The following is a 12,636-nucleotide window of genomic DNA, read 5'->3' as shown; positions in this document are numbered from 1 at the left end:
CAACCCCTCATCCATGCCTCTACGTTCATACAACAAAAAGAAAAGAAAAATAAAGTCCTAATTAGAGGGAGAGGAAGAATTGTTTTTATCCAATTGCTGCCAGTTAGAAGGCTAAGCTCCGTCAGGGGAAAACCTTTACCCTTTACCTTAACTACCACGAATACTTCAGTACTTTATTTCCCATACCATCATACTTCGCCACAGCAACACGTGGTCGGGCACTACTAGTGTATATATATATATATATATATATATATATATATAACATTGTGGTCATTGCTGTTTAGTTTGTTTTACCCAGTTTGGTCCCAGATGTTATTGAAAAACAACTTCCACCACTTTTGATTATCTACCATGCAGACTGGGGATAATGGGAATTGAAGCCTAAAAGCTGTTAGGGACATTTTAATGATATGCAAAGATACAGAATAGGGGATGCCTGGCTCGACAGCAGTATGTATGAAAAAGATCTTGGAGTCCTCATGGACAACAAGTTAAACATGAGCCAACAATGTGATGTGGCAGCTAAAAAAGCCAATAGGATTTTGGCCTGCATAAATCTGAGTATAGTGTCTAGATCCAAGGAAGTTATGCTACCCCTCTATTCTGCCTTGGTCAGACCACACCTGGGAAACTGTGTCCAATTCTGGACACTGCAATTGAAGGGAGATGTTGACAAGCTGGAGTGTGTCCAGAGGAGGGCGACTAAAATGATCAAGGGTCTGGAGAACAAGTCCTATGAGGAGCGGCTTAAAGAGCTGGGCATGTTTAGCCTGCAGAAGAGAAGGCTGAGAGGAGACATGATAGCCATGTATAAATATGTTAGGGGAAGTCATAGAGAGGAGGCAGCAAGCTTGTTTTCTGCTGCCTTGAAGAACAATGGCTTAAACTACAGGAAAGGAGATTCCACTTGAACATCAGGAAGAACTTTCTAACTGTGAGAGCTGTTCAACAGTGGAACTCTCTGCTGCAGAGTGTGGTGGAGGCTCTTTTTTTGGAGGCTTTTAAGCAGCGGCTGGATGACTGTCTGTCGGGGGTGCTTTGAATGTGATTTCCTACTTCTTGGCAGGGTGTTGGACTGGATGACCTATGAGGTCTCTTCCAAGCTCTATGATTCTAAAGTCAGGCCTCATATCCACAGGCCTTGTATCTAAATTCAAACCCCATTCTCCTGACTAAGCAGAACAAACTGCAGACTTCCAGATGTTACTGTATCACAATTCCCATCAGCTCTAGTCATGTTCTCTAATGATGAGGAATACAGGAGTTATAGTCCAGCATCTGGAGGGCCACATCAAATGACATGGCAGGCCAAATTTGGCCCTCCAGACCTTGAGTTTGACACTTGCTCTAATAGAACTACCACCAATGAGAATGTCACAGCCAATTTAAATCCCACTGAATTAATTAGCCTGCTAAATTTAACTAAATCTACCCACAGTCCAGCCTTGTTACCTGGGCAATAAGGATGCATTTCCTCCCTGACCATCCAGAAATTCCTGAACATTTTTAGGTCTTTTCAAGAGCCAAAATAAACACCACTAAACAAAAGAATGATACATTCAGGAAAACCTTAACATGCTTTCGGAGATCTCAGAGGAAACCTAAAAATAGTGTTGTAACTGTTCTCCTTGCTCTCCGTTGTATTGGGACATTGAGAACTCCTACACATAGCAACAAGATGGTGTAGCGGGTAAACTTCTGACCCTTAAAAGCTTATTTGGGGATTTTAAGGATGGTCTTTGCTTCCACTCATGTAACCAATTACTGTGTTTGTATGGGGGAGGATATTCAATTGGAAACCTTAGTGTCTTTTGAAATGAAGGTCCTGTTCTTCTTGTCAGTGAATCATGCTGTTGCCCATAATGTTGACATGATGTTCACCAAAGCCATCACGATTCCATTCTGCAGCAATGGAAAGCAACAGAGATATGGCGAAGGTGGACATATCCATTAGCTTTGGATTGGCTCCATTTCCTATTTTTCCTATTTTTCTACTTTCATATTAGTTTGATCCCAATTAATCGTCAGTTGGCATTTTTTTGGAAAACTACATGAAAAGTAATATGCTTTTTCCATGACATTTCTTATACAATGTACATACGGATACACGTTTTTGCCACATGCCTATATTAATGCGTACACATATATTTCGCCCCTTCTGTGATGCATTTTTATACATTGTTGTCACTAATATCACTCTACGCAGGAAAATTGGGCTGGATGACACTCTGGGAAGTTTGTTAGTTGAGGAGGTTCAGGAGAGAAAAGGCCTGTCCCTGACATTAACTAGCCATTGGGAATATCCCAGAAAGTAAATTAGGCCCAAGCGTCAATCTAATTTCCTGAAACATGGACTAAAGCATTGCCATTGAATTAATTTTAAAATTAAAAATACAACGTGTTCGAACCGGATTTAGTCACATCTCATTCAGATCTATAGAAACCAACAATTTGTCCCAGCTTCTGCCAACCTAGCAGTTCGAAAACATGCAAATATGAGTAGATCAATAGGTACCGCTCCAGCGAGAAGGTAACGGCGCTCCACGCAGTCATGCCAGCCACATGACCTTGGAGGTATCTATGGACAATGCCAGCTCTTTGTCTTAGAAATGGAGATGAGCACCAAACCTCAGAGTTGGATACAACTAGACTTAATATCAGGGGGAAAGCTTTACCTTTACCTTGAACCTTCAGTGCCATTGATATCAGTGGATCTATTCTAATTCTTATTAATTGAGCATATATACTATAGAAATAATTTAGCTTCAACTGCCATAGTTTTATGCTATAGAATGATGGGAGTTGTAATTTTACAAGGTCTTAATTCTTCTCTGCCCAAGAGTGCTGATGGCTCACCAAACTACAGTTATTATGATTCCATAGCATTGAACCATGACAGTTAAAGTGGTGCTAAACTGCTTTAATTCTACAGTATAGACGCACACTAAGTGTAGTTTTGGTGCATTATTTTGTAACACAAATACTTCTGAAACAATACTGTCATAAGTTGTTTTTCTCCCTCTATTCATCCCTCTATCCCTCTACAAGCCGCTTGTAGGGTTTTGCTTGCTGCTGTGATACATTGCGAGCATTATTTAGAAAATAGAGTATGAGTCATTTTTCTTCTTCTTCCAGAATTATCATTTTATTCATTTGCAAATGCATGCATATTTAATTAATGGATTAATCAAATCAAATGCATACAGTTTATTAGCAAAGATTTATTTAATTAGGTTAGAGCCCTGCCTGGAACCTCACATGTTTCAGAAGCCGATTCTAGTGTCGGGGTGCAAGGGAGCAGCTGTTGGGAAGGAACGGGAAGGTTAAAAGAAGAAAGAACTCAGGCTAGGCATAGAACAAAACCTAATGTACACTTACAAAAGATTTCCTTGGATCAAAGCCAGTGCTTTAATTTTACAAGTGATTCTAATTGCTTTCCTGGTTTTTCATATTTCAAGTCACATTCCCCACTCATAGGTCTGCTGGGAAATCTTTGGAAAACTGTTCTACTTTTGAACTGTTGGCTGTTATTTCCTTTTCTTTTTCTCCCCAGAGAGCTTTGGGTGAAGGCTACCACCTTAAAAACAAAAGGAACTCCCCCTGTGTCTACACTCCTCCTTCTCTTAAAGGTAAGACACCTTTCAAATTGGTTTCCAGTTTTTAGGTAATACAGTAATGCAGAAAGGCAGGCAGGTTTATCTGCCTCACAGTATTTGCTGTGATCTCCTTTTAAGTATGGATCTATACTGCCCTATAGCCCAAGATCTGAGACTCATATAATCCAGTTCAAAGAACATAGTCTGATCCTGTGGTATAGGGCAATGTAGATCCAGCCAGGGCCGTAGCCAGAAAAAATTTTTGGGAGGGGTTTTGAAAATTTGGGGGGGGGGGTTTAACCCCTAGCACACACCCCTCCCCACTACAAACCTTTCAATATCTGCTTGAAATAGTGCCTGGAGGGACTCTTAATGTTTTGTGTCTCATAGACTTAGCATGGGGATTTGGTTAACCAGTTAAAATTCATGAGTAAACCAGGTTTTTTTTATAACCTGAAAAATTTTGGGGGGGGGGGGGGGGGTTGAACACCTAACCCTCCCCCCCCCCCCCCTCGCTACAGGCCTGGATCCAGCCTTAGATGACAGTTCAAGAATCCCTATTCAGTATAACCACTGGCCAGGCTGGCTACTTAATTTTTGTATTTGTAATCCAGACAAGTCATTTCCCCCCCAAATTTTGATAATAGCAACAACTCAGTTAACACACTGAATATCTTTACAGTAATTCCTTTTATAGATTAACTTGCAGTGTGAAGTAAAAATTGTATGTTTATCTTTGACATTTGTTAGAATTTCTAGTAATGTACAATGGACTTTTAAAATAGTCATTGTAAAATTGTTAGAAGTAGACAACCAGACTATCTCTGCTTTTCCATATAAATGGTTTATATTGAGCCAATATTCTGTTCAGGTATACTCCAATACGAGTTGCATATAGATACATGAATCAGGAAAGTACTGTAAGCCCCGCCATATCCAAAGGGGAATACATTATCTTGACCACAGTTATGTGAAACTGTGGATATGACTCAATGCCATTAAATTATCTAATATTCAGTTGCACCATAAAGTTGCATAGGAGGATCTAGAAATTCATAGAGAGGCATCCTCTCTAAAAACTTGCTAGATCATCCAATGCTTTTTTGTGATAACATCTGAGGGAAGTATGCCATCAAATTGTCTGGAAGACCTAGCAAATTCCTAATGAGATCCTAAGCATTGGTAAGTGAAACCAGGGATATGGATTCTGCAGTTCCTGTATCCTCCATTTTCAGGAGCATCTGTAGAAGCGATTTCTTGTTAGATTGTGGAGGGAAAACAGAGAATGTACCAGCGATTGGGGCAGTTTCCAGATGAGCTTTAGCCTTCAACACCTTCAGTAATGGATTGCCTTATGATCAGGATCCAGCACACACACACACACACACACACATTACATTTTATTCATCCTGTTCCTACACAAATTCTTCCCATTGGTGAAGACCTGACTGATTTCTAACTGGTGGATAGCTTGGTCATTTACTAAGGCCCAAGTGAGGATTCAAGTGTCATAAAGAGCCAGTTGAGTTCCTTGATATGAAAGAGTCAAGATTGGTGACAACATATTGGCCTCTTCTGCTTAAGTGGTCCAATTTAGGCAATAGCAGGTGACGGATCTGTTGTCAAGCTTCCTTTAAAGTTCATATTAAACCAGAGAATAGTTTCCATCACTTCGCTGAACCATACCAAGAGCCCCAAAACTCCTAGAGGTACCACTGATCCATCAACTTCCCCTAAAAGATCTGTATGCCTTTTGAAGTCACCCCATACCATAATCTGTCCCCAAAACTCCAAATTCTACTTACTGTCCCTCTCATATTGATGAGCTGAACTAGAAAAGATAACAAAAACCCGCACGAGAAATTGAAAACTGACTTAATTTCTTTTAATTAAAGAATTCTGGTTGCAACATTATCTCCTTGCTTTTCAAAGCATACACAATACCCTCAGATACCTTTGCTACGAATGCCGCCATCTTCATCACCTGTCTTTCTCACGCTTGTATGAAACTCCTTTGCTGCTATTTTTTCAGCTCTTTGGGAACTTGCCATTCTAAGGAAACAGACTTTCCGTACACTTAATTTGAATGTGTCAGGTGCCCTCTCTTCCCGCCCTACACTCTTATTTTTATATTTTTTCATAAAGTTGAAAAGTCCATCTGTTTCAAAGCTAGCCATTCTGCAAGAGCGAAGATGATCTTGGAGACATGAAGAGAAGGGGAGGGGAGAGTGGATATGTGTAGGTGTGTATTATGCATGAAACAATTTTTGCATTAGTTTGCATTAAATACATTCATTTTAGAAAGTGGCAAGATTCTAGGGAGATGACTCACAGTATAGTGTGTGTGTGTGTGTCTAATATATTTCCCTCCATTCTTTATCAAGCCATACAACTATTAATTGGAATGACGTGAATGTAAAGGTCTAGTTTCTTCCAAAAAGTTAATTTAAGTAACAGTGAGTTCAAAACAAGATGTAACATTTAATTGATTAATTTGTTATCTTAATTACAATACTTTCTAACATATTAAGATGCTGCCCTGGTTAATTAATCTCTATCTCCCTCTGTGGATATTAAAACACTTTATGCAAATACTTATAAAATTGCTAATAGCAAAATCTACGGTGGGTCCTTGGTATCTGCTGGAGTTTGGTTCCAGGATCTCCCAAGGATACCAAAATCTATGATGATGAAGTAATATTGTATACAGTGACATAGTACAATGGTGTCCCTTATATAAAATGGCAAGATCAAGGTTTGATTTTTTGGAATTTTTGTCAGGAAATGTCTTTTTTCTTTCCCACTGAATAATGTTTATTAAGCATTTACAAATATCATTAAAATATTTCACACTTTAATATTTAATGATCACATGCTTCTCACTTCAGAAGTACTATTTTTATTTTATATACATATATACACATTTTATTGATACCTTTAAATGTGCCTGATTATTTGATCAAGATTTATTTTGCAGTCTGCTGATTGAGGTTGTCTTGTCTTGAAACTTTTCTCCGGGGCCCCTTCTATACAACCATATAATCCAGATTATCAAATCAGATAATGCTTTGAACTGGATTATATGAGGCTATACTGCCATATAATCTAGTTCAAAGCAGATAATCTGGATTTTATATGACAGCGTAGAAGGGGCCTAAGACTGGAATGACACTGCCATATAAAATCCAGATTTGCTATGATATGTATTGGGAGCCATATACCTCCAAATCTGCCAAAGTACCTTTGGTAGTTATATAGAAAATATGGGGTATTTGATGGGAAATGATAGATATTATGTGCTTCCCTGACATCATAAAAGTTTGACTAAACTGATAAAGAATGAGAGACGACGATGAGGAAACCAATTTAATTCTCTCCACCACCACCCTTATTAGAAAGGGAGGTTTTAAAGGACAAACCAATTAAAGATTTTTGAAAGATTGGAAACCATTTGCCGTTTGTGACCTTTTTGAGCAATAAGAAATTGAGCAATTTAACAATCTGTGACTATGGTTATTAGTAATTTTAATAGGATTATTTATTTGAATGCGTAATGATAAAAAAAAAATTCTTTTTGATTCCCCCCCCCCCTCCTTTCCTTACATTTTAGTTTCCTGGCATTAAGTGTTTTGTGTCTTTCTTAGGGCCCTTCCACACAGCCATATAACCCAGAATATCAAGGCAGGAAATCCCATAATATCTGTTTTGAGCTGAGTTATCTGAGTCCACACTGTCATATATTCCAGTTCAAAGCAGAAAATGTGGGATTTTATTCAGCTGTGTGGGCGGGGTGTCAATTGGTGTTTTAGTTAGCTACTGTTCCATGTTTTAGTTTAGTGTTTTATTACTGTATTTTAGTTATAGATTTTGTTTGATGTACTTAATATAAGACCCTGTCTTATTTTGGGAAAAACAGGGTAATTTCAGATATATGTGTGTGTGTGTGTGTTTCTTTTCTCCTTACTGTTTTCCCTTTTCCTTGAATATTCATTACTTTAATTCTGAATTGTTTGTGTAAAAGTGAATAAATAAATACGTTTTCATAAAACAGAAGATGCAAAAGTGAATTATGCTTGCCAGTTGCCCGTGCTACTTCTGCTACTGATGTCAATAGACCAAATTAAAGAGACACTTTCCTTCCTTAATAATTACCAAGTTCCTTGGTTTCCTTAGAAAATGACTTTCAAACTTGCTCGAAAGTCCTCCCGCAATATACAATTGGCCTTCAACTTTCATGGAGCTAAGGTTGCAGGACCCCCATGAAAGTGGAAAAAACTCAAATTTCCCCAAAGATGCTAACTACAGTCTACAGATCCCAGTTGCTGCAAAATTCTCATTTAATAACTGTGCCCATCTTGAGGACATTGAATGAGATTTTTGGAGACAGAAAGGCTTAGAGACTGTTGGAGGTTACAAAGGCACCAGCGAATATGACTTCAAAGCTCTTAACACTGTTGATACTTAAGATTGTCTTAATACTGTTGATACTTAATTCTTGACAACAAGTTCACTATGTAACAAAATTTGAATTTTTTCTATTCCTGGTTTGAAAGTGTTATTTCCCGTTTAATTGTGCAATACTTCCTTTGTTGTTATACTGCAAGCACTTTGTTTTTGTGGCTGCCACAAACTATGTTGAATTGGTTGAGAATCGATGAAATATTCATTGAAAAACTAGAGCAAAACTTGCTGCAGGATGTCCCACAAAAACAAAGTTTTTGCAGTTTAATAAACTTTTCCCATGTTTTTATGATAGAAACAATTAAAAAATGACATTTATAACCCAGGACCAAAAATCTTGTGTGTAATCCAAATTAAAGTTAAACTTGTGAAAATCAAGGTTCTGCTAGAATTGTGCTTTCAAGGTAAACTTTGACCTGTTTCTTGTCCCGACTTTAAGTGGGGGCCCCGATCCGTTTTTGGGGAGCCTCCCGAAATTGCGAGGACAGATATCTGTTTCTGGTCTGGGACGCCAAAAGATCCATTTTCTATCAGTCCATTATGGGGGGCCCAGAAAGCATGTGCGCCTGCCAGTGCCTGCAGCTCCTCTTACTCTAGAGGAGGCGCTTGGCTACAGGAACTGGCAGACTTGCGAGCTTTCCAGGCCTGCACACTACACATACTTTCCAAGGCAAGGAGGCTGCAGCTCACAAAAAGCAGCCAAGGAGCTGTGACTGGCTCTCACTTGCTTTCATGATGAGCAGTTTTTTGTACCAGGAAGGGGGGGGGTTCCCATTACGTGCTCTTGAAGTACCGAAAGACACGAAAGAAATGAAGGAAATGAGGGAAATGAATTCCACGCACAACTCATTAAATCCCACCCAGTATTAGCAAGAAGGAAGCAAAGATATAAACTACTAGAAAAAGGAGAGAGAAAAACAGAAGGCAAATATGTTAAATGTGTCCATTGATCTTCAGATTGAAGACCAAGGACCCTTATACACTGTCATATAACCCAGATTATGAAATCAAATTATTCAGATTATCTGCTTTGAACTAGATGATATGAGTCTACATGGCCATATAATCCTGTTCAAACAGATAATCTGGATTTTTTTTCTGGAAGTGTAGAAGGGGCCCAAAATGAGTTCAAACTTTTTTTATTTCAAACAGGAAGCTCTGGAGTATATGTGGTATATTTTCCCCTTTTTAAATGAATACACATACATTTTAAAAGCCTTTTGTCTACACTGTTGTAGAATGACAGCTGTAAACTCTGAATGTTTTTTTTTTAATAAATACAATCCCTCACTTAACATCAAAAATTTGCAATGTTAAGGAACTAAACAACTCAATACAATATGTAGGGGAAATCCTTCTGGAAATATTTGCTTCAGTTCACAGAGCCTTTCTCTTTGGCAGCTCAAGTTGTCCTTCCTGCTCCTTGTCTGTCAGCCAGCAGATCTCCCCAGTGCTTCATCCCATGTCTGTGGATGCGGTTCTTTCCAAACTTTCATCCCACATCACTACCATAGGAGTAACTTCCCATTTAAATATAGTACAGAGTATATTAAAAACTTACCGAGGCAGGTTTCCATTGTTTGTACAATGCATCCTGCCACCTCTGGCAGCTGATTTAGGACATAATGAAAGGCTTACAAGTGTAAATTGCTGTATATACCAGTGTATAGGTCAACATCATGTATAAGTCAAGGGCTGATCTCTGCCACAAGCAGCAAGATCTCTCTTGAGGCTGGCCCTGGTTTCCACATTCTTGGTATGATAAGTTTACAAGTACTGATACCTGAACATGAAGTTACTATACCAGCAGCAGCAGCAACTTCAGGCTATGGATCTCTGGCATGCTGATATTGCATACACAGAAAAGAATGTTCTGGTTTGTGATGCTGAGCACAAGAAACCCTACAGAAGTATGTTACAACCCAGCATTGCATTCAGTTTGAGACTTATGCCTCCAATACCATGTGCTCCTGTCCTTGTTGACCATTCCCAATATTATGTCACCATTTGCATCCTTAATTTTTCATTATTTCCCTTGTAAGCAAACCATCTCACCCAGATTTTGGAAATGTTATTTTTGGACTACATTTCCTATAGACCTTTGGGCCATGACCATGGTAACTAATGCATTCCAGAAGCTATAGCTATGATGATGTCTCCAAGCATTTTATTACTCTTGTGCTCAGAATCCAAATCCTTGTTCTTCAGCTTTGCAATGTTAAGTAGAAAAATGAAAGACAGTGATCCAAAGTATGTGTTCATCCACATGCATATATATAAGCACACATACATACAGTGCTTTGAATCCACCTATTTAAATATTCCAATTTTAGCATCACAGATAACAACAACATCCTTTTCCCCCTCCCCATGACATTGGGAGTAATTTCCCAAACGGAGGTTGGAAGTGCCAAGGCAGTTGGAGACCAAATGTGTTTGCCAACAAAGCCCCATTCAAAGTCCTCCTCTTCCTGCCGTATGCATTTCCCACAATCTGTTGTTTGCATTGTGTGACTATTACCAAATGCTGGAGTGTTTGTTTGAGAAAGACAGCCCACAGAAGGAGGGTCTTCCTAAGGAGAAAAGGAATAGCCACAGCTGATTTCTCAACTTTGTCCCAAAAACACAGCAGCTGTAATGGGAATTGAAACCATTTTGAAAGGGGCTGAGAGAAGAGCAGAAAAGAGGGAACTGGTATTATTGAACAAGACCAAGTTTAGGCTCCGTCAGGGATACTGAGTCTAGGGATATAATTTCATTCTTAGAGGAAGCAACAAGCAATTTTAGCATTTTTATTTCTGGAGCTAGACTGTCTTTGAAAACAATCACAAAAAAAGTTTCAGAAATCTATTTGCAGTGTGGAATTTATTCTGTGCAAAATGTATACATTATTTTGTTGTTGATGCATATAAAAAAGCATTTTCTACACAGGAAATAATACTAATAAACATAAATACTCTATTCTGCACTAAAAGTGTACAATTTTTGCATAGCACAATTTCCAAACTAAAGATTCTCCTCAGTCTAGAGTTCTCCTCATCATGGTTTTCCAACATTTGAGATAATATTGTATGTTGAACATTTTCCTAATATTTTTAATGTTCTGTCAATCCCTAACTGTATCCATTCCATTCTGGACCACCAGTGGTATGCCAGGAAAATACAACTAGTTGAAAGGATGACTGAAATGAATGTAGATTTTCCCATGAAGTAGAGATAAGAAACTATGATGGAGCCAAGGACCATTTTTTTCTGAACAATGTGCTTGAAAACAAATAAACAAACCAACAAAACCAGAATAGGCTGGAAGTCAACTTTTGGATTTGCTAATGTTTTTGGTTTTGAACAATACATGATTCCTCTTCCATCTTAAAAAAACCCTGGAATTGCTGCTCTTGAAGGCTTACAGGACAGGGAATTTCTTTTTTCTCCCTATAAAATAGACAGTCCAAATAGGTTGAAAGCCACATGTAGCACTGTTAGACTGCATGTGCCCCAGAGATACATTTGCCCACCCAGTGACAAAATATAAGTGCTTAAAAACACAATAAATTCATACAGAACATCGTCGTCGTCTCACTCGTTCAGTTGTTTCCTACTCTTCGTGACCTCATGGACCAGTCCACGCCAGAGCTCCCTGTCGGCCGTCACCGCCCCCAGTTTCTTCAAGGTCAAGCCAGTCACTTCAAGGAAACCGTCCATCTATCTTGCCCTTGGTTGGCCTCTCTTCCTTTTCCCTTCCATTTTCCCCAGCATCGTGATCTTTTCCAATCATCGTGTCTCCTCATGATGTGGCCAAAATACTTCAGCTTTGCTTTTAATATCCTTCCCTGCAGTGAGCAGCCGGGCATTATTTCCTGGAGGATGGACTGGTTGGATCTTCTTGTGGTCCAAGGCACTCTCAGGATTTTCCTCCAGCACCAGAGTTCAAAGGCGTCTATCTTCCTTTGCTCAGCCTTCCTTATGGTCCAGCTCTCACATCCATAGGTTACTATGGGGAGTACCATTGCTTTCACTATGCGGACCTTCGTTGCCAGTGTGATGTCTCTGCTTTTCACTATACAGAACATAATTTCCGGATTTGCTGCAAGTTTCACAAAAGTGTATTAATGCAAAATATTAAAAACAAGGAAGGCTAAGGTGATATTCCACTATGATATGTAGTAATTTTGTCAGTCATGTTGATGTATGTAACATAGTATGTTTTGTCTCTGCATGTGTGCATGCATATATGGGACTCATGTGGACCTCCAGATATTTCTAACCTGTAAATCCCAGCATTCCTCACAATTGGCTATGTGGGCTAAGGCTGCTAGGAATTGTAGCACAACAGCATCTAGAGGGCTGCAGAATTCCTACCCAATATCACAGTCTACTGCAGTGGTTCTCAAACTTCCTAATGCTGCAACCCCTTAATACAGTTCCTCATGTTGTGGTCACCCCCAACCATAAAATTATTTTCGTTGCTACTTCATAACTGTAATTTTGCTACTATTATGGATCATAATATAAATATCTGATATGCAGGATGTATTTCCATTCACTGGACCAAATTTGGCACAAATACCTGATATGC

At 38.9% G+C, this 12,636-nt stretch overlaps 1 protein-coding gene across 3 annotated transcripts in view; it reads left to right on the top strand.

Moving 5' to 3' along the window:
* Positions 1-12,636, top strand: part of ppp1r1b (protein phosphatase 1 regulatory inhibitor subunit 1B) — an 83,091-nt gene that overhangs the window by 32,722 nt on the left and 37,733 nt on the right. For all 3 annotated transcript variants that reach the window (XM_062984063.1, XM_062984062.1, XM_062984061.1), the window contains exon 4: positions 3,557-3,632. In XM_062984063.1, coding sequence (XP_062840133.1) covers positions 3,557-3,632 — 76 coding nt within the window. The remainder of the gene's footprint in view (positions 1-3,556; positions 3,633-12,636) is intronic.

This window comes from Anolis carolinensis, chromosome 6, assembly GCF_035594765.1.
Source record: "Anolis carolinensis isolate JA03-04 chromosome 6, rAnoCar3.1.pri, whole genome shotgun sequence".
Classification (NCBI taxonomy): domain Eukaryota; kingdom Metazoa; phylum Chordata; class Lepidosauria; order Squamata; family Dactyloidae; genus Anolis; species Anolis carolinensis.
The sequence above is the reverse complement of the archived record's forward strand: the minus strand, read 5'-3'. Positions and strand labels throughout refer to the sequence as shown.